The sequence below is a fragment of the Oncorhynchus keta genome, chromosome 24, assembly GCF_023373465.1.
Source record: "Oncorhynchus keta strain PuntledgeMale-10-30-2019 chromosome 24, Oket_V2, whole genome shotgun sequence".
NCBI classification, from domain to species: domain Eukaryota; kingdom Metazoa; phylum Chordata; class Actinopteri; order Salmoniformes; family Salmonidae; genus Oncorhynchus; species Oncorhynchus keta.
Genome location: NC_068444.1, coordinates 37,276,144 through 37,299,245, shown reverse-complemented (window position 1 = coordinate 37,299,245; position 23,102 = coordinate 37,276,144). Strand labels below are relative to the sequence as shown.

At 43.4% G+C, this 23,102-nt stretch overlaps 1 protein-coding gene across 2 annotated transcripts; it reads right to left on the bottom strand.

The window, feature by feature from the left end:
* Positions 1-6,069: 6,069 nt before the first annotated feature.
* LOC118357493 (poly [ADP-ribose] polymerase tankyrase-2-like) lies at positions 6,070-21,529 on the bottom strand. Of its 2 annotated transcripts, XM_035734638.2 has the most exons (26): positions 20,865-21,529; positions 20,195-20,419; positions 19,839-19,934; positions 19,595-19,631; positions 19,413-19,488; positions 19,125-19,219; positions 18,935-19,001; positions 18,584-18,770; positions 18,263-18,384; positions 17,999-18,090; positions 17,760-17,838; positions 16,766-16,937; positions 16,560-16,639; positions 16,277-16,422; positions 15,947-16,112; positions 15,487-15,706; positions 12,191-12,300; positions 10,845-11,033; positions 9,820-10,164; positions 9,515-9,635; positions 9,169-9,266; positions 8,987-9,061; positions 8,226-8,331; positions 7,846-8,032; positions 7,440-7,596; positions 6,070-7,218 (listed from the first exon to the last, which is right to left on the bottom strand). In XM_035734638.2, exons 1-26 carry the CDS (start codon positions 21,148-21,150, stop codon positions 7,156-7,158), a joined length of 3,597 nt encoding a protein of 1,198 aa, XP_035590531.1. In that variant the 5' UTR covers positions 21,151-21,529; the 3' UTR covers positions 6,070-7,155. The 2 variants fall into 2 exon arrangements, with proteins under 2 accessions (XP_035590531.1, XP_035590533.1); XM_035734640.2 differs by lacking the exon at positions 10,845-11,033 and having other exon boundaries at positions 20,865-21,528.
* Between the last annotated feature and the right edge of the window lie 1,573 nt (positions 21,530-23,102).

Here is a 23,102-nt window from a genome sequence, read left to right as displayed (position 1 = left end):
TCTGCATACATAGACACACTGGCTTTACTCAAAGCATGTCATTAGTAAAGATTGAGAAAAGTAAGGGGCCTAGACAGCTGCCCTAGGGAATTATGTTGGAGAGGCTTCCATTAAAGAACACCCTGTGTGTTGAATGTCCTTCCCTATAAGTGTGCTGAAAGTCTTTAGTCAATTTTTCCAGCAGCAGACTATGATCAATAATGTCAAAAGCCGCACTGAAGTCTAGCAAAACAGCTCTCACTATCGTTTACAGTAAAATAGCATTGTATCTGGTCAAACAATTTTTTCCAAAAGTTTACTAAGAGTTGGTAACAGGTTGATTGGTTGGCTTTGAGACAGTAAAGCGGGTTTTACTATTCTTGGGTAGCGGAATGACTTTTGCTTCTATCCGGGTTTGAGATCACACAATTTCTTGTAGGCTTTGATTGAAGATATGGCAAATATGAGTGGCAATATTGTCCGCTATTATCCTCAGTAATTTTCCATCCTAGTTGTCGGACCCTGGTGGCTTGTCATTGTTGATAGACGGAACTCAATATTACAATGCTTGTCTTTCATAATTTGATCAGTGTAGTGTCGATGTTTGTTGCTGGCATGTCAAGTTTTCTAATCTTGCCAATGAAAAAAAAAGTATTATAGTATTTGGATATATCAGTGGCTTTTGTGATGAATGAGCCAACTGATTCAATGAATGGAGCTGAGTTTTCCTTTTTGGCCAATATTTCATTTAAGGTGCTCCAAAGAGTTTTTACTATCATTTAATCTTTGTTTCATAGAATAGTTTCTTCTTCGTTTTATTCAGTTTAGTCACGATTTCGAAATTTGCAGTACGTTTTCCAATCGGTTGTGCAAACATACTTATTTTCTATTCCTCTGCCTCATCCCTCTCAACCATAAAATGTTCAATTCCTCATTCATCAATGGCGATTTAAGTTTTTACAGTAATTGTCACGCCCTGACCATAGAGAGCCCTTTGGGTTCTTTATGGTGCAATAGGTCAGAGCGTGACTAGGGAGTGTTCTAGTCTTGAATTTCTATGTTGGTGTGAGTATGATTCCCAATTGGAGGCAGCTGATGATCGTTGCCTCTAATTGGGGATCATACTTAGTGTGGTCCTTTTCCCACCTGCATTTGTGGGATATTGTTTTTGATTTGTTTTAGTGCTACGAACTGCACGTTTGTTTATTCTTTTTTTTTTAAGGTTCAATTTGATAAATATATGGAACTCTACTCACACTGCGCCTTGATCCGCTCATTATGTATATGACGAACGTGACAGAATATCCCACCACTACAGGACCAAGCAGCGTACCATGGCGTTAAAGGAGAGCTGGACATGGGAGGAAATAATGGGTGGATGCGAGACCTTTCCTTGGCAGGAGTCGCCAAGGAGTATAGGAGGACAGCGACAATGCCGGGGTCCACGGCCACAGAAACCCCAAGATTTATTTTGGGGTGGGTCCACAAGGGGCTGCCGGTTGAGCCGAGGAGAGAGCCAGAGACTGTCGGGGAGTCGATGGAGCTGTTGTAGGAGGGAGATGGGAGAGAGATGTTGGTTAGGTGTATTCTGCACAGCATTCACCCTGAAGAGCGTGTAATCAGTCCGGTGCCACCTGTGCCGGCTCCACTCACCAGGCCTTAAGCGCGCCTCCCCAGCCCAGTACATCCTGTGCCGGCTCCCTGCTCTCGCCCTGAAGAGCGTGTCATCAGTCCGGTGCCACCTGTGCCGGCTCCACGCACCAGGCCTCCGGTGCGCCTCCCCAGCCCGGTACGTCCTGTGCCGGCTCCCCGCACTCGCCCTGAAGAGCGTGTCATCAGTCCGGTGCCACCTGTGCCGGCTCCACGCACCAGGCCTCCTGTGCGCCTCCCCAGCCCGGTACGTCCTGTGCCGGCTCCCCGCACTCGTCCACCAGTGGTGTGTACAGTCCGGAGTCTCCAGCGACGGTTCACAGTCCAGAGCTTCCAGCGACGGTTCACAGTCCAGAGCTTCCAGTGATGGCTCAGTCCAGAGCCTCCAGCGACAGTCCACGGGCCGGAGTCTTCCTCTGCGCCGGTGTCCAGTCCAGGCACGGCGTTCAGCCAGGCTTCAGGGTCAGATCAGCGGTCTGAGCGGGGGCTATGTCCCACACCGGAGCCGCCACAACGCAAGTTGCCCACCCTAACCCTCCCCATCCAGGTTCAGGTTTTGCGGTCAGAGTCCGCACCTTTGGGGGGGTTCTGTCATGGTGCAATAGGTCAGAGCGTGACTAGGGGGTGTTCTAGTCTTGAATTTCTATGTTGGTGTGAGTATGGTTCCCAATTGGAGGCAGCTGATCCTTGCCTCTAATTGGGAATCATACTTAGTGTGGTCCTTTTCTCACCTGCGTTTGTGGGATATTGTTTTGTTTTGGGTTAGTGCTATGTGCCCTACGAACTGCACATTTGTTTATTCTTTGACTCTCCTCACGCTGCGCCTTGGTCCGCTCATTATGTACTGTATACGACGAACGTGACAGTAATTTTCTTAATGGGTACATGCTTATTGGAAACTGGAATAAACCATTTCATAAGTGTCAAGTGCAGCTTCTGGTTGCTCCTCATTACACACCACAGGCTAGTAAATATTCTTTACATCATCAACACAGGAATCACTACAAAACTTATTGTATGACCTCTTATACACCATATTATGCCCAGCCTATGGCTACTATATTGTGATCACTACATCCGATGGATTTACTAATGCATGTTGATGATTTCATTCCTGTTTGCTATTTGTAAATACCCTGGTAGGTTGACTGAAACAGGTTGTAGGCACTGGTTACAGTTTGAAGCTTTTTGCTGAATGGTCAGCTGGATGAAAGAGTCAATATTTAGTTCACCCAGAAAATATAGCTCTCTGTTAATATCACATACATTGTCAAGCATTTCACACATATTATCCAGATACGGACTGTTAGCACATGGTGGTCTATAGCAGCTTCCCACCAGAATGGGCTTTAGGTGAGGCAGATGAACCTGTATCCATATTACTTCAACAGTATTTAACATGAGATCCTCTCTAAGCTTTACATGAATGTGGCCCTGAATATACACCGCAACATCACCCCCATTGGCATTTCTGTCTTTTCTGTAGATGTTATAACCATGTATTGTCATCAAAGGTATTATCTAAGTGCGTTTCAGAGAATATGAATGCTATCTCTTACTAGCAAGTTATTGATTTATGGACCTTGTTTCTTCGGCTACAAATGTGGGCTATTTTTAGCCGATTTATGCGATGCTTGATTGTTTTTATTGCATTACTGGGAGGCTTATCAGAAGTAAACATGACAATGTTATTTATATATAAGCTGAGCGTAAATTGATAGTGCAGGGTGAGCTGAACACAGTGGACTTACTACTAGAGCACACTGCCTCAGTGCTATGATTGCTGTATACAAGGCACATGATTACTGTATACAATAGCTGTAGGATCAACAGCGGCATTCAGCGGAGTTAGAGGGACATACATTAGGTTACTTACATTGTGACTGCCAACACCACTGTGATAATGTAAACTCAGTAAAAAATGAAATGTCCTCTCACTGTCAACTGCGTTAATTTTCAGCAAACTTAACATGAGTAAATATTTGTATGAACATAAGATTCAACAACTGAGACATAAACTGAACAAGTTCCACAGACATGTGGCTAACAGAAATGGAATAATGTGGGGGGGGGGTCAAAAAAAAGTAACAGTCAGTATCTAGTGTGGCCACCAGCTGCATTAAGTACTGCAGTGCATCTAGATGTTTTAAAAGCGTGCATCAGAGGCTTGTATGCAGCTTGTATGCATGGAGACCTGGAGATGCTAAACTCATTTCTGTTAATTAATGGTAAATTACCGTGATACCAGCAGTCTTTTGTATGACAATAACCAGCTGACAAAACCAGCTGACATGACCTCCACAGCCGTAGTGGGGAGTATCAAACATAGAGGAGGAAAAGCGTGGAGCATCACCCTTGGCCAATAATGTGCCAGTGTTTTCAACCCCAGTAGTGTATCCACTGGGGTTGGAAACAACAACCTCTCCCTAAATGTGAGCAAGACAAAGGAGCTGATTGTGGACGACAGGAAAAGGTGGGCCGAACAGGCCCCCATTAACCTCAAAGGGCTGTAGTGGAGAAGAGGCGACTCCGGGATCCTGGATTTGTAGGCAAAGTTCCTTTGTCCAGTGTCTGTGTTCTTTTGCCCATCTTAATCTTTTCCTTTTATTGACCAATCTGAGACATGGCTTTTTCTTTGCAACTCTGTCTAGAAGGCCAGCATCCCAGAGTCGCCTCTTCACTTTTAACGTTGAGACTGGTGTTTTGCGGGTATTATTTAATGAAGCTGCCAGTTGAGAACTTGTGAGGCATCTGTTTCTCAAACTAGACACTCTACTGTACTTGTCCTCTGCTCAGTTGTGGACTGGGGTCTCCCACTCCTCTTTCTATTCTGGTTAGAGCCAGTTTGCGTCGTTCTGTGAAGAGAGTAGTACACAGTGTTGTATGAGATTTTCAGTTTCTTAGCATTTTCTCACATGGAATAGCCTTAATTTCTCAGAACAAGAATAGACTGACAAGTTCCAGAAGAAAGTTCTTTGTTTTGAGCCTTTAATCGAACCCACAAATGCTGATGCTCCAGATACAATTTTATTGCTTCTTTAAGCAGGACAACAGTTTTCAGCTGTGCTACCATGATTGCAAAAGGTTCTTCTAATAATCAATTAGCCTTTTAAAATTATACATTTGGATTAGCTAAATACAACGTGCCATTGGAAAACAGGAGTGATGGTTGCTGATAATGGGCCTTTGTACGCCTATGTAGATATTCCATAAAAAATCTGCCATTACCAGCTACAATAGTCATTTACAGCATTAACAATGTCTACACTGTATTTCTGGTCAATTGTATGTTATTTTAATGGACGGATAATGTACTTTTCTATAAAAACAAGGACATTTCTAAGTGACCCCAAACTTTTGAACGGTAGTGTATATACTGGTTGACCTCCACATTAGGAACGTACTGACTTCACTAGCTTCTGTGTTATGAGAAGATGTGCGTGTCACTTTCGCCCCGGCTCTCCACTGCCTGGCTGAAAGGTGAGCCACCTTCTTGTCAATGGTTATCCCAAGTTGAACTCAGAGATTGATTATTGAGATCAAAGTCGTCTCAATAATTCCTCTATTCCGCTTTGTAGTGTACATCTCAGTTCAGGTCTGACAAAAGGTTAAACTACATTAAACTGTAAAAAGCCCATCAAAACATCTTGAACTGAAGAGTGCCATTATCGGACACTCAATCAATCAATCAAATTTTATTTATATAGCCCTTCCTACATCAGCTGATATCTCAAAGTGCTGTACAGAAACCCAGCCTAAAACCCCAAACAGCAAGCAATGCAGGTGTAGAAGCACGGTGGCTAGGAAAAACTCCCTAGAAAGGCCAAAACCTAGGAAGAAACCTAGAGAGGAACCAGGCTATGTGGGGTGGCCAGTCCTCTTCTGGCTGTGCCGGGTGGAGATTATAACAGAACATGGCCAAGATGTTCAAATGTTCATAAATGACCAGCATGGTCACATCAATATCTCATGAAAGCAATGCTGCAGGAAAGCAGTAGGCTAGGTAGAGAGGAAGACTGTATGTATAATGTCCATACTAGCCTACTAAATAGTGTGCAAAAAAACAAAAGTTTATAGTAGGCTGTGACATTTCGAAAATAGTACTTCTAAAGCGTGATTGCGGTGACTCCTGCCATTCGTTCATTTTGGTACAGCGCGTCAATTTATCTGATTATCAGCAGTTGTCAAACTTGAGTCGTAAAAGACCAGTGAATTCTACTAGATCAAACGTCGAAATGAGTATGAAATTAAGTAGTTTAAGTATGTAGTATGCTCATATGGCTAATCGTACACTATCTTGGGAGACATCGTACTGACAAGTGAAAAATGTGTAATTAACAATGATAGTTATTCCACTACCTACAAAAACAGACAACGCAAGGTTTGGTCCATAAGTAAGTGTTTTTTTACAGTAGACTACAAACAATTTACAACCAAGGATTCACAAATAGCTCATTTATTTTGATGTGACTGTTTTGTGTGGAGATTATTCCCACCCAGATCCAGCCATGATGCATCCAATTAGCACTAAGCAAACACTGTTCAAACATGACGTACAACTCTAACGGGAGTTAATCAGACAGGAATATCATGCAAAAGGAACAAAGTGCTGCGAGAACATCACGCAACCACAGCATATTAGTGTAAATTAACTTCACATTATTTCAAATGACAGACACGGTTCTCACAGCGCATCCAAACACTGACGGAGGGAAATGAACAAACTACATGTTTTGTTTTCTCTGCGTAGTCTCGTCGCCCTTGTGTGTTGTGTAAAACAAACAGTTTTCAAAGCAAAACAGACTTCGTGGAGGGGCAATTTATGACAATTTAGGAGTCCTCAAATTTGAAGACTTTGCTGCGGCCACCATTACTGAATGAAAGGACACTGATCCTGATCTTTTAGTCACTATGTAGACCAAACAATACACCTTCTAACAGGATAATGATCTGAAATTGTGTCCTGATTTACAATACTGGATAAATAAGTCATTAGGTAATAGGCACCAATGGAAGAAAACAGACTGAAACAGGGAGTGACCACCTAGGCTTGTCCAATAAACATTAATTTTCCATTCCACAACTTTTGAAACATTTTTGCTACGATGTGCCCTAATAAATATGACCCAGACATCCCCACAAGGCAGACTTTGAAAACACTGATTTTGACTGCTGGTTGATGGAATAGATATTCTATAGGTCATTCATTTACAATAACTTGGGCATAAAAATTTAAATAAATTAACACGCTAGTACAAATAAATAGATACACAATGTCTCCAGAAAATAACTACTATAACACAGATGTTTTTTTGAATTACAGTTAGACATTAGCCAGTTGTAGTTGTCCTGCAGAGCATTTGTTAGAATGGCTACAGATGGAAATGCTTCAAATGGAGGAAAAAATAAATACATCTGTTTGTGCATGCATTTAGTAAAGCTGTTGCTGCCCTGAACATAACAGAAACAGGCTGAGATGTTCTTCTGTACAATTAACTTGTTGTTCTTCCTTCCTCCGTTCCACTTCTATCCATCCACAGAGGCATCGGGCTTTAATATCTGATAGCTGATCAAATACTCTGGATAGGCCTAGAGTAAATGACACAGGTGTCAGATCAAGTCAACTTGAACAGCTTGGTTGTCCTAAGGGCATGCTACCATACAATTAACACATTAGATCCAAGAGGAGCAGTATTACAAATGTAATGTAAGGTTGATAACAAAGAATGACAATCCTGTGACTTCAGTAGTTAGTGTCAAAATGAAAGTCACACACTAATGCAATATGCCAAAGGCACTAGTTAACGTACCTGCTCTCCTCTGTAGATGACATACTCTGCCAGTGACAGTCCGTTGACACTGGGCCTCCCTGTGACAGAGTGGTGTCCTGGAGGGGAGTGGGCCATCTTCATGGCACTGAACTGCAGGAAGGACTTGCCCAGGGTCACCCTGCAGAACAGCAGGTGCCTGAAGACCCATAGAACCCATCACAGACAATCAGACATCACGCCACATGTGATGCCAGGAAGGAACCTCCATTCAATCAATCCACTTGACACATTTGAGCCATTCTTTCTTAACATTGTGAAACTCTCATTGGAGTGTTATTAGCGCCCAGCTATGGCTTGGTTCAGTTGTACTGTGGTGACTAAGACCTCAGCTTTGATATGGTTTACTGTGGTAGAGAAACATCAAAGGACTGGGTGGCTGGTTTACCGTTGGCACACGTAGCAGGACCGGTCTTTATGCAGAGGGCAGCCTGTACCGCCTCCTATCCCATAGACGTACTGGTTACTCTTAGACGAGTTCTCAGCAAAGTAGATGCCTGCGCCGAACATGCCGCCTTTGTAAGCATGCCTCTCATCAAAACCCTTGTGGAGGATGGCGTTGACAAACGGCGAACCTGTTGGGTCAAGAGCGGCATGAATGCTGGACTGAGCACTTGTAAATAGGATTTCTGAGTGTCTAAAACACTTAAGCACGCAAAAAAAAGATCAGCCACGAACACAACATGACCCAAGTGGTTCCTGGAGTGTCACGGGTGATGGGTTCTCATTGGAATGTGGGCGGTGCTATTCTGTATATTACTCTCTTACCGTGAAACAACATCCGTTCATTGGAGTGATTGTGATTCTCCTCGGAGACCTCCTTCCTTCGATGGGTGTACCTCTCCCAAAGCTTCTTGTTGCACACTTTCTGGATCTGCAGATCAAGAGGGGAAAATAGTGAATTAACAATACCTTTCTCTCAAAGCAGGGATAAGAGAATACATCCCCATAATGGTTAATAAAGTTGTTATAACATCATCTGAATGTGCAGTTGAATAATGACTTCCATTAACTAGACCTCCATTAACTAGATTAAACTGGACGTGCTACCTGTCCCAGACCTGCTGTTTTCAACTCTTGAGAGACAGCAGGAGCGGTAGAGATACTCCTAATGATCGGCTATGAAAAGCCAACTGAAATTTACTCCTGAGGTGCTGACTTGCTGCACCCTTGACAACTACTGTGATTATTATTATTTGACCCTGCTGGTCATCTATGAACATTTGAACATCTTGGCCTTGTTCTGTTACAATCTCCACCCGGCACAGCCAGAAGAGGACTGGCCACCCCTCATAGCCTGGTTCCTCTCTAGGTTTCTTCCTAGGTTTTGGCCTTTCTAGGGAGTTTTTCCTAGCCACCGTGCTTCTACTCCTGCATTGCTTGCTGATTGGGGTTTCAGGCTGGGTTTCTGTACACCTCTTTGAGATATCAGCTGATGTAAGAAGGGCTAAATAAATACATTTGATTTGATTTGACAGAATAGAACAGAGCTTGCCTTCCTAATGTGGATAGAAACCAGCCAACTGTACCTTAACAATGTTGTATCTGTTGAAAACCCCTCCAGCAAGCCCTCCATCTCTGTGCCCTCTGATCGTACTCTGCAACTGTTCAAAAACAAGACTCAAAATTCGAGTCAACATTTTCTAATTTACAACAAGATATGATCAATACGATGTAAGAGTTTGATAGCGAGTCATCTTGTTGGTTGTACCTCCTCCTCCACCAACTGAAACTCCTTGTCGTCCGACGCCAGATCTATTAATACGGTCCCACTGTTCGTCGTGTTCAACGCAAGGTACGGGTTCAAACCTGCATCACAGGAACGTGAAATTCTTTTTACCATTGCAGTAGTTCAAAACTTCACTCAGGATGTGAACTTCAATCGAAGCACACTGCCCTTTCATACATGAAGATCAAGTAAAAATCTAAATCTTTGATGGTTACATTCACTAACAGCCCTTGGAAAACACTTTGTTAAATGCTAAACACATTAACATGCATTTGAAGTGAACCTGTGTTATGGACAACAGCATGGGTCCTGTAGTGTGTAAACGTACTTTGAGGTCCGCTAGTGAGTCTCTCTACTCCTTTGATAATCTTGTGTCTGTGTCCGTAGGCATTGATACCGATCTCTTTCAGCTCCTTGTGTCCCATCTCTACCAGGACATCCAGTGTGATCTTCAAAAAGAGAAAACGGTGAACTTTAAAATAATGCCAGATCTCACCTTCAGCATCTTAAGTAATGCTTCATAGGCCTATTGTGGAACATCCGATGCTGAAGACATCCTTGAAGCTTTTTATATAAAAGAGGTTTATCTAAGTTATCAGACTTAAGCGAGCTGCGTTTTGGGGCTCAGCTTACCTGCTCTCTTTCAAAGATCTCTAGTAGGTGTTCCAGTCCAAAGTTGTTGAGGAACTGTCCGATACTCAGATCCACACCTGGACCCTCCTTCTTGTCCGTGCCCATAGCCCCAGAGGGCCCCAGGAGAGCGGGTAGCTCAGGAAAGGCAGTGCAGGTGGAGGCAGTGGCCTGATTGTCCAGACTGTTGCTGGAGGCCAAGGTGGACAGGGGTGTGGAGCTGGCTGAGAGGCTGGGGGGGACCACCACCCCTACAGGGGCAGACATACGGATTACCTGGGGTTTATAGCAACCGGGCAGGGCTGAAGGTGGCATGGCCGCTGTCAACAAGGCACGAACATCGTCCACCTGTAGAAAGAAAAGATAGAAAGGAGAAAGAGGCATTGTCCCTAATTTACCAAGTCATGGAGGAGAAATGAAGAATGACACAAAATATTGACGACTCAATCACAGTACAACCATGCAAAGGTACACGATTAGACTGCATTAGCGATCGTTGCCAACACATCAATAACCCATAGAAAATATGAATAAGGCTACATGCTCCTATGTGAGCAAACCCTTGACATGCATATAGTACATTCAAGTTATTTAGCAATGTGTGATGAGAGAGAGAACTTTCCAGGGATTTCATTGCCAGAGACAGAGACAGGTCCTCTCTTCTATTTAGAAAGAGGTCATGTCACCCAGTAGTTGCTGGTGAAGGTCAGGCCATGTGAGAGTGTAGAAACGAGCATTGAGAGACATTGAATCTCCTCAACAACAGCGAAACTCTGGAAAGAATACCAAACAAGACTATGTAGGTGATGTTTAACATGCTGTTAACACGAATCACAAGCACAATATACGATGTCAGGGTGTTGTTGTGATTTGAGGGATTTCATGTATCCAAGAGCAGTAGACATGACAAACAGGTGAGTGTGGTGGCTGTGAGGATGACAGATTATGCTACCCCTTCCCACACAATCCCGTGTTGGGGAGAGGTTGTCAGCTCAGAGACAGGATAGCAAGTGTGTGTGGACGGATACCGTGACGAGGTCCAGCGGTGATTGGCCTTCCTGGTTGCGGAGGGCGGGGTCGGCCCCGTGAGCCAATAGCAGGGCACACAGCTGGGTCCTCCCTTTCTGCGCTGCTTCGTGCAGTGGAGTGAACGCCCACTTATCTGTGGCGTTCACGCATGCGTCGTACTTGATGAGCAAAGCAGCCACATCCACATGCTGCAAATGAGAACACATTGGACTCCACTTGGCTCTTGGTTCGTGTCTTGTAACTTTCTCTCGTTCTTTTGGTCAACTTGCATCTCAGACTCAGATATAGGACTTCTACTAGGCAAGACCTCTACTAGTTAATTCACCCTTTCTCTTCTAAAATCTAGGTTGAGGTGGTAACCCAACCAACACAGGTTTAAGAAACAAAGCAAACAAAAGGGTGAGAAACATCTATAGGGAGAGAAAGGGTTACGAATATTGGTTTAAAGAAAAATCGCAAAACACTATATAAAACAAACAAGATGACACCATTTTCTTGTCTTTTTAATTACGGAAAACCAGGGGCACACTCCAACACTCAGGCATATTGTTTAGTGAGTCCGCCAGATCAGAGGCAGTAGGTGAATTGGACCATTTTCCTGTCACGCTAGCCATTCAAAATGTAACGAGTACTTTTGAGTGTCATGGGAAATCTATTAAAAGTACATTATTTTCTCCAGGAATGTAGTGAAGTAAAAGTAGCATTTGTCAAAAAATATCAATAGTAAACCAAAGTACAGATACCCCCAAAAAACGACTTAAGTAGTACTTTAAAGCATTTATACCACTGCTTATTTGAGATGATCCAATCTGTGTGTGTAGTTAGAGCAAGCACCAGGCGGGTCGGGGAGGACTGTGGTGTGATGAGCTCCTCGTTTCTCAAGGGTCTGATCAAAGCAATCGACTGGCCTTTTGTTTCCAACAGTGTTTTGTGTCATAGAGTCATGAGTGCTAATCATTTGGCCAACATACATACTTCACCCCTCATCACTGAAACCAATTCATGCTTAATTTTTTTTTTAAATGAGCTTGTTGTAAAGGCCGCAGAAGATGCCAATTTGTATTCAAAGGTGTGCTTAATCTCTGAAACCAATTCCTGGTTACATTTTTAAAGAAGCCTTTGACAAGGATCTTGGTGAGTGTTTGGTGTGCCGAGTACGAGGCACTGACTCTTTCAACAACCACAGAAAAACCTAGGCACATCAATCAAGTCTCTAGACATCCTGTTTACTTTTGGAGTCTCTGAGAAAATCATACCGTACAGGTTGTAGGAAGACTCAATGGACACCTTTAGAGTGCGATTGTGCTGTGAGTGTGTACAGTAGATTAAGGTAACTGGGACTCACCCCGTAGGAGGCAGCGTTGTGCAGGGGGATGAGCCCTCCCTTGTCCTGGGAGTTGACCTCTGCTCCATGCTGAAGCAGGTACTCTGCTACCTCCAGGTTGTTGTAGCCAGCTGACACAATAGACACATCATTAGTTTAATCAGAAACGGCAATGATCTGAAAATGCTATTCTCCTAAATCTGTAGTCCCGTCCTGATGGTCTGCCGGCTTTTCAGGAGTTAATGATAAGTTAGTTGAATCAATCAAATTCAGGGGGAGAAGACCAGACTTGAAATGCAACATTTAAACTAATTGCTTTGAACACAGCTCCCTAGTAACGGAACAAGCACCAGCTGCCAAACAGCCTCCATTCCCGTTGGCAACATTATGGCTACGGTCCAAACACTTAAAAGACACACCCTATCCCCTCAGCCCTCAAATGAAGTGGACACTTCTGATGACGTATCGTGATGTCTGACGAGTAGGGCAAGGGCAAGGAGCGAGGGAGGAAGGAATGATTTTTTTAAATGGACCACCCTTGGCCGGAAATTTGTCACTCGTTCGTCCCGCGATGATTGTGTTTCCAGCCACCGGTAGATTGTGGGTGCTTTATATGTGCTACAGTCAATTATGAGTGCATGTCTACTTATATTAAATATATCATTATTAATATACGCCTACTGTATGATAGCTAGCAAATTAATTTGCGAACTAACATTAGCCTGCTTAGCTGGAACTTCTGAATAAGGAAAATGTTTTTCTATAATTTCCCAAAAACATATTTACTTTTTATGAGACGTACTTGTGCCGTCATGTGCATGAGTAGCACAATTTCTAACTTACAGTTGAAGTCGGAAGTTTACATACACCTTCGTCAAATACATTCACAATTCCTGACATTGAAATCCTAGTAAAAATTCCCTGTCTTAGGTCAGTTAGGATCATCACTTTATTTTAAGAATTAAAATAAATTGTTTAACTTGGGTCAAACATTTTGGGTAGCCTTCTACAAGCGTCCCACAATATTTTGGGTGAATTTTGGCGAATTTTGGTGTAACTGAGTCAAGTTTGTAGGCCTCCTTGCTTGCACACGCTTTTTCAGTTCTCCCCACAAATGTTCTATATGATTGAGGTCAGGGCTTTGTGATGGCCACTCCAATACCTTGCACTTGTTATCCTTAAGCCATTTTGCCACAACTTTGGAAGTATGCTTGGGGTCATTGTCCATTTGGAAGACCCATTTTCGATCAAGCTTTAACTTCCTGACTGATGTCTTGAGATGTTGCTTCAATATATCCACATCATTTTCATCCTTCATGATGCCAGCTATTTAGTGAAGTGCACCGGTCCCTCCTGCAGCAAAGCACCCCCACAACATGATGCTGCCACCCCTATGCTTCACGGTTGGGATGGTGTTCTTCGGCTTGCAAGCTTCCCCGTTTTTCCTCCAAACATAACGATGGTCATTATGGCCGAAAACCAGGGGACATTTCTCCAAAAAGTACGATCTTTGTCCCCATGTGCAGTTGCAAACCGTAGTCTGGCTTTTTTATGGCAGTTTTGGAGCAGTGGCTACTTCCCTACTGAGTGGCCTTTCAGCTTATGTGGATATAGGACTCGTTTTACTGTGGATATAGATACTTTTGTACCTGTTTCCTCCAGCATCTTCACAAGGTCCTTTGCTGTTGTTCTGGGATTGATTTGCACTTTTCGCACCAAAGTACGTTCATCTCTAGGAGACAGAACGCGTCTCCTTCCTGAGCGGTATGATGGCTGCATGGTCCCATGGTGTTTATACTTGCGTGCTATTGTTTGTACAGATGAACGTGGTACCTTCAGGCGTTTGGAAATTGATCCCAATGATGAACCATACGTGTGGAGGTCTACAATTTATTTTCTGAGGTCTTGGCCGATTTCTTTTGATTTTCCCATGATGTCAAGCAAAGAGGCACCGACTTTGAAGGTAGGCCTTGAAATACATCCACAGGTACACCTCCAATTCATTCAAATTATGTCAATTAGCCTATCAGAAGCTTCTAAAGCCATGGAATTTTCCAAGCTCTTCTGAGTAACTGGAATTACAGTGAATTATAAGTGAAATAATCTGTCTGTAAACAATTGTTGTAAAAATGACTTGTGTCATGCACAAAGTAGATGTCCTAACCGACTTGGCAAAACTATAGTTTGTTAACAAGAAATGTGTGGAGTGGTTGAAAAACGAGTTTTAATGATTCCAACCTAAGTGTTTGTATACTTCCGTCTCCAACTGTATTTGTATTTGTTTTTACTTACGCTTGTATGTTGACTTGTCCATTGATGTTGTTTTTAGGTTTTTGCCGTCTTTTCTTAGTGGACGTACAATCGTCGCAAATCGAGGGTGTGTCTTTTAAGGCTGCGGTTCAAACACTTAAAAGACACACCCTTGTCCTTGCCTTATGCCCTTGGGGGAATCTCCGTCGCCATCTTGGAGGGCGGTCCAAATGATTAGCCAAGCAAGTTAAGTTTGCAACGTAAGCCCCACCTCCCTCGTTTTTAGTCGGCTTTCCGAGTGTACAATTATGTTCACTCCAAGGCCTGAAACCCCCCATAATTCAATTTGCGGCGATTGTACATCTGCTAAGAAAAGTCAGCGAAAACTTAAAAACAACATCAATGGAGTAGTCAACATATAAATAAGTTAGGTAAGTTAAAATGAACGCAAATAAGTTAGAAATTGTGCTTCTAATACACATGACGGCACAAACACGTCTCGTAAAATGGTTTTTGTTTGGTTATCTTTTGGTAATTGTAGAAATAAAACATTTGACTTCTTCAGACGTTCCAGTTAGGCAGGCTAACGTTAGTTAGCTAATTAATTTGCTAGCTATCATACAATAGGTGTATGTTAAAAAGTATATATTTAATATAAGTAGACATGCACTCATAATTGACTTTAGCACATATAAAGCACCCACAAGCTACCAGTGACTGAAAAGACAATCATCTCGGGATGAACGAGTGTAGAATTTCCTGCCAAGGGTGGTCCATTTAAAAATCATTCCTTCCTACCTCGCCCCTTGCCCTGCAAGTGGGCGAGGGAATAAACAACAGCCCGACTTCCACGGCCCGATGAGGTCAACTTGGGACTCTAAGTCAAACTCTACCGAGTCCACCCCCCTGGATCCTCAATCTCACATCCATTACATTTCTCAATAAACATTTGAAACCCTTAAACTTGTGAATGTTGGGTTGGAACAACGGCTTGTACACACTGAAGCTCTCAATGACTAGGGTTCAAGATCACTGTCCTTACAGAAAGCTCCAGCGTGCTGACTGACCTGCCAGGTGCAGCAGTGTAGAGTGCCGTCCATGTGCGTCTCTACAGTTAACATTATCGGGGCTGCAGAGCTTCTCGACCCGGGCCAGACAGCCCTTCTTGGCTGCGTCCAGCAGGGCAGCGTCTCCTCTTAGCAGGTCCTGCATGTCAGTGTCCCCATCCTTCACCAGGTCCAGTGGAGTGCTCCCGTCTCGGTTCTTCTTGGTCGGGTCTGCACCATGCTGGGAGGGGAGTGATAGGGGTGTGTGTTTAGATCATCTGTGCCAGAACCGGAAGGCTCTATAGTATGTGTTCTACTGCACAGGATTAGGATGTGTCTGGTCTCTCGAAATTCAAACGCAAATTGTTTTCAGGGTAAGTGATGACTCTAAATCATTCAAATCCAAGTGGCACTGTAGATGGTCCAACACAGTTGAAAGTAAACTAGCACTAATATGTAAGAGGGAAACAAACTCCTTTACCTGCAGCAGCAGTTTGCAGATCTCGTATTTTCCTTTGGCGGCAGCCTCGTGCAGAGGGGTAAACTTCCACAGGTCAGCTATGTTGACCAGAGCCCCATGGATGACCAGCAATTCAGCCACCTCATAGTGACCGTAGGAGCAGGCATTGTGTAGGGGGAACAGGCCACTGCAGGAGACAGAGCGAGAGAGAGAGAGAGACGGACACACATTACCCTTCTGAGCGACGAGTCTGACACAGGCCCATTGGAGAATAGGTAGAGCCTTGCGTTTTTCCTGACCAAATCACCCTACTGGGAAAAGCTCCTGGCCTAAGTCAGGACCTGTGCTCACCCTTTGTCTTTGGCATGGACGTCAGCCCCATGCAGTAGAAGGTACTCCACCACAGACACACGGTTATACCCCGCCGCAAAGTGGAGCGGGGTGGATTGACGGCCCTCTACATCCCTACAGTTCACATTCTGCATGGTACACAGCTTCTGCAAACATAAAAACAGCAGACATGTTACCACGAAGACTACTGTAACCATTTGAAATCAATCATTTGTAACATGAGTATTATAACAATAGGCCATTGGTTGGTCAGATTATGCCAAAATGTTTTGGAGATAGTTACTTCAACAATCTCCAAATCTCCAGACTTGGAGGCTTCTAGCAACTGCCAGTCCACATCAGAGTTTCCAATCAGAGTTCCCTCTGAAAGACATACATAAGACATTTATTGACACTTGAAACGGGAGCAAATATTTCCACCCAGAATGATCATCCCAAACCAGGTTCCTGTCTGTTCGTGTAACATACTCCTAGCTGTTTCCAGCCTACCATGCAGTATCTCCTGCACCCTCTCATTGCCCATTTGGAATGGAGAGAAACCCCGTAGGGACATGACGAGGGGGTCGCAGCCTGATTTCAGCAGCAGACGGCAGGTCTGGAGGTGGCCACAGTGGGCCGCACGGTGCAGAGCTGTCTGGCCCAGGTTGTCCAGGGCATTGACCTATAGGGAGATAATAGTAATTCATTTATTTTATAGGGACAGACACAATCAAATATTGACACTTCGTATTATCAAGAATCACATGCATTGCACCGAGGGCTCTAAAGTGTGACCATTTTGGTTGAATATACTCCTAGATATTTCCTGTGTCGACCTGACATTTTATTTTGGGAGCACCAGTGAGACCAGGAGAAGAAGAAAAATTGCCCATATAAAAACGGTTGTAAAGATATGCTTCCGCTGTGCAGTTGTTTCTGAGTGCCTGACCAAAAAGTGACTTTTTAGGGCCTGTTCATAAACCATGTCGCAGGTCATTCCAAAACCCCTCACAGGCATTTGTTTACACCTTGTTCAGTCATGTTACCTCATTAGCTAGCTAGCTAACAGCCAAGTATATTTAAACATTTGGAGGCACAGAAAGAAAGGACAAGGTATAGCTTCTTTAGAAGATCAATTATCGTAGCATGAATGACTGAATGAATGATTGATCTCTTGCTTAATTTCAATCAATACCAAAATATATTCCTAGATATTATTTTGTGCTCCTAACTCTAAATTTGCGAGCACTAAGGATGCATTTAGAGCCCTGATGCTCCATTACCACACACACACACACACACACACACACACACACACACACACACACACACACACACACACACACACACACACACACACACACACACACACACACACACACACACACACACACACACACACACACACACACACTCACTCACTGAATCATCGGCCATTAAGCAAATACACATGTTGGCTTGACCTTTATACTATTAATAACACTATGATAACACCTGAACTTACCTTTGCCTCATGTTTCACCAACACCTCAATTATGTCGTTGTGTGACTTTTCAGAAGCCAGGTGCAAGGGAGTCAGGAAGCTTGGACAAATTACATCACAAACAAGTTAAAGTGGTTGTAATCTCTTATGAGAGCATTCCGACTCATTTATATCTGTCATATCAACAAAGGTATGAGTAAAGTGACTGGCAATTGCTTGTGGGATAAGGGTCAATGACTGACACACTTTGCACTACTCACTCTTTAGTCTTCTCATTCACGTTGGCCCCTTTCCTCAGCAGTAACTCGCACACTTGTTTTCTCTTGGGATAGGGAGATGTCGCTGCACAGTGCTGATAAAAACACATCTTAGATCTTAAAACACTGCTTAGACGAAAGGCAAGCACAGAGTAACCCAGAAATTTAAAACAATATATGGGATACTAGCACTGCAATTCATTGACTGTATAATCTGCAGCAACACTATCTGCAGTAGGTTGGCAACTCAGTAGTGAGGTGTCTTACCAGTGCGGTTTCATGCGTAAGGGGATGCTTGAAGGTCATGGTCTCCAGTGACATGTGCTTCTTTAGGCGGGGCAGGTCAGCTTCACGTGCTGCCTGGAGCAAGGCATGACCTCTGAACTCATCTGTCACAGACACAAGAGGTCAGAGTGGTTCAGCTATTGCATAGGGAGAACAGGACTCATTATAAAGGTGTTGCCCCTTGCCTAAAATAATTAGTTTCATTCAGTTTTATTAGAGTATTGTAGGCGACCTCCAAGCAAAAAAACAAGGTTCATAAAGAATAGGAACAATGAAAAAGAGGGATCAATATACACGGCTTACAGGCCAGGCGTTCTTTGAGCTGCGAAGTGGGAGACAGGTCAATGGCGCTCTGGTTGTGGCAGTTTAGGAAAGTGGGGTCGGCTCCGTAGCTGACGAGCAGGGAGCACACGTCCACCCTATTCTTAGAGGCGGCTTCGTGCAGGGGGGTGAACTGCCACAGGTCCATGGCATTCACACAGGCGCCGTGCTGCATTACCAAGGGAGGAGCGATGGCGAGACAGGGGTCAAACAAGACTTGTACAATGACCATTTGACTGTTCAATGGGCCTCCGGGTTAAGAAATGTACATTTTATATACAGTGACACAAAAATACATAAGCTACATACAGGAAGAATGTGTTTCAGACAAACCTTTACTAAAATCTCAGTGACGTCGTAATGTCCATAGGAACAGGAGTTATGAAGGGGCACCAGATCACTGAAACGTCAGAGAGAGTCATCTATCAGAGAACTTGCTGACACAGTATTGGAAAGACACACAATGCAGCGCATACGATACTGATTCAACGAGGGTGACGAAAGGACCGAGACCAAGTCGTACCCTTTGTCTTTAGCATGGACGTCAGCCCCGTGCTTTAACAGCAGCTGCACTGTCTTCACACGGTTGTAGCCAGCAGCCAGATGCAGAGGGGAGGACTGAAAGATACACCACAAAAGGACCATTTAAAATGGATTTGTTTGTTTGTCCAGACTGACACACTCTTTGTTAGTAACATGTTTTGGACACGACTATCTGTCTTTTTACCTCATTTTAGTGCATTTGGAATTTTAGAGAGGCGATGAAAAATGTCGTCTGCTCATGAATAGTTTAGGAGAACACGTGAATTACCTTCCGACCGTCACTGGCATGACAGTTCACATTCAATGGTGTTAGCAGGGCCATCAACTTGTCTTCATTCCCACTCCTATGAAAGCATCACATGTATTAGAACATGTAGAGCACAATAATGGTCACAGTTGATTGCAAGGCATCTGAATGGTGGCCATTTAAAAATCTGAGATATACTCCACCTTGCACTTTCTAGCAGGTCATCTTTTCTATATTCACCTGTGATTAGGAAAGTGTGGAAACATATTAGCCCATGTATTCCAAGAAAACTCTTATTCTTCACCGTTTTGATTCATTCATCTGCGTGTTCTGTCACTCTTGGTTCCCAGAGGAACAGTTTCAGTCTGTTCCCATGCCCAAAATAGATGCAATCATGCAATTCGGTGCTTCTAAAGTGCTTGTGAGGAACATGTTCCTCCCACTCACCGGTCAGCACTGCTTTAGTGGACTCCTCAGCCAGGTCCAGCGCTGTCCTCCCATCTGTGTTACGAATCATTGGCTCGGCTCCGTGTTGCAGGAGCACTACAACACCAAATTCACCCATATCAGCATTTACAATATATCAACAAATAGCTTATGTTCTACACCAACAATATGGAGAGGGCACACCAAAGTTGCCATACTTGGCTTTTACAAAAGTGGTCCTGAAAGCACGTTACAGACGTATCTATGACGGATTGTTCTGGATACTCGAAGCCATAAGAGAACAGTCACTGTGCTTAAACAATGCATATTTCCCCCCAAGGGGACAGCCTCACAGGGAGGCCAGAATCCAACTGTACCTATGCAGACGTCGCTCTTCCCCTTTATGGCGGCCTCGTGGAGGGGTGTGTAACTCCAGTTGTCCCTGGAGTTGGCATCGGCCCCATGGTGCAGGAGCAGGTTGACCACCTCAGAATGGCCGAAGGAGCAGGCGTTGTGGAGTGATACGAGGCCTCCCTCATCCCGGGCATGCACGTTGGCTCCGTTTTGTAGTAGGTAGTCCACCACATCCCTGCGGCCAAATCCTGAATAAGAGAGACGGTATGGATTTATAGATGCACCTGATCCACAGAGAGGCATAAACATACATACTTAGTGACTATGCATAAACATACCTACTTAGTTATTATGCCTTTTTTCCTTCATTTTCTTAATTGGAAAATGACTGTTACTGCTTATTAATAAATGCATTGATACATCAATAGCAGGTGAAATATAACATGAGATAATAAAATAGTAAATCCTCGAAATAAGTCCTTTATGAATCAACTTGATATTAGGGAATGTATTGTGGATGCACATTGTACAGCCTTTGTGTCTGAATTATTCTGTTACAATAAACTATTAACTGTACAGCGTGTCTTGTTACATTGTCTGCTATATTAGTTACTATATTTGTTACATTTGCAGTGTGGAACATTGTAGCGAGATGTTTCCTGCGCGTAGCAACATTGTGTCAACTGTTCTTACCAGCAGCGAAATGCAGCGGGGTGGATTTTCTGCCGGCGGTGTCTCTACTGTTTACATTCTCCGGTGTGACAAGCCTCCTCACGCGCTCCACATCTCCGTTTCTGCAGGCCTCGAAGATCTCCCTGTTCGGCTCGCAGGAACCGGTTGTATCTACTCCCGGGGAGACACCACCCAAGCCCATTACCCTTGAACACTGTCGGGTGGACATAATTGGTGTGGTATTTTCGTAAATGTAGAGCTTGGAATTTGTGTTTGCAGAACCCCAAAACCTTGCCACCGCCGCCATGAAAAAGGAAGAGTTTCTGCGAATTTATCGCATATCGTTACAAAACATGAAAATCGCGATGAATTCCGTGACATCGACAATAAATATGACTGTCAGAGTCAAATCCTTCCTGGCAACGAGAACATCAGTGCGCTGTCAAATAAGCATCCCATACCCAGTCCACATTAAAATCAGCCTGTAGGCTGCGGCTTTGAGCTTCTATCATGTTGCAGATACGTCATCTACCAAAATATCGATTAATACCGAACCCCATTATAATTGCACAAAGCAATTCATTAATTATGTAATATTGAAAGCCTCACAAAGAGTGGTTATACGCCCCAAATAACAGGACTGCTATTCTGCTTGCAGCACTAACGATGACGTCACTTTCATATGGTAATGAGGAAACCTTCAAAATGAAATCCTGCATTTCAAAACATTGCAAGGTGGACAACTAATTCAAAATATATTACATTTTAATCAATGACGATTTTCTTTGTGTGCTTATAAACAAATGCAAGAAGGAATTTATGGAGAATTAAAAATCAAATCAAAAGTTGTTAACATTATTTTAAGACCATATTGAAAAATGTAATGTTCAGAGTGGTATGTTGACAATAGTGGGTTTAAATTGGAAAAAGTATTATTTGTGCCAATGTAAAAGTGGGGTTGGGAGTACTCAGTGGGGTCTGTAGAATCTATTTTTGGTGTACTTTTATGGGGCACTAAATGATAAGGAGTGTTGCAGTTCTAATCACATTGGTAACCAGTTTATAATAGTAATAAGGCACCTCAGGGGTTTGTGGTATATGACCAATATACCATGGCTAAAGGCTGTATCCAGGCACTTCGCATTGCGTTGTGCGAAGAACAGCATTTAGCCGCGGTATTCTGTCCATTTACTGCACCCCCTCATGCATTATTGCATAATTATACTATGGGATTTTTTAAATACTTGTTTCTGATTGGCTTGAAGGGCATTCTAGAGCGTACTTCCCTGTATTATAATACACTGTATTTGCACGGCACAATTCAATGGATATAGTTCATCCTTACATGTTCTATGTTTGAGCTGCTTTTGAAAGCAAAAGTTGAATTGAAAACATTATTGGCATTGTTGAATTCGATTTTCATAAATGCCAAGCTAGGGCTGATGGTTTTGTTAGCTGTTTGTTTGGTTACCATGGCAACCGCTGTAGCTATCTCGTAAACTTGCTATAGCTAGCTACTTCAGTGGATGTTGAACACATTTCTACATAAGAGATAATCAACGAGGGGCTATGAGTTCTATGGGAAATAATGAACGAGTGGAAGGTGGGGGACCCCACTCTCGTGGAGTGTACTGTATGTAACTGACCTTTCAAGGAGCTGCATTATTTTCCAGAGAACACTGAGTTGATTATTCCTTTTATACCATGGCAATAACTTAATAACACATTTGCCACTAGAAATATGTTAATTTGCCGGTAGAAATGTGTACAATGGGTGGGTCTAATCTTGAATGCTAATTGGTTAAAATAAAATTCCAGCCGATGTCTATTCCACAAGTTACCACCGGCTAAATCTATGACATTAAAATACCCTATTTACTCTGTTACATCTGACTGCTATGGGGGAAAATTACAAACTTTGTTACGCACATGCGCTGTATTGGCCTTAACCGGTACATTTCCACTGTCTGTTTCTCTCAAGTAAGAAGAAAACAGTGTTTTTCCTCTTTTGTTTCTGAGTAACTTAGTCACATGGCCAAAAGACAAAGGGCCATCTGAGAGTGTCCTGTTTTTGGTCCATACTGTTCTTCTGCTATCTTTCAAGGACACAGCTGTGTAAAGATATGAAGAGAACAGAGGCTGGCTTGAGCAGCAGCGACAATTCTATTAGCAGAAAGGAGTATCAAAACTGGCGTTATCACTTGTTTGTGCGCTATCTTCCCACCATGATCTCACACACCTGCTAATCTGCCAAGTAGA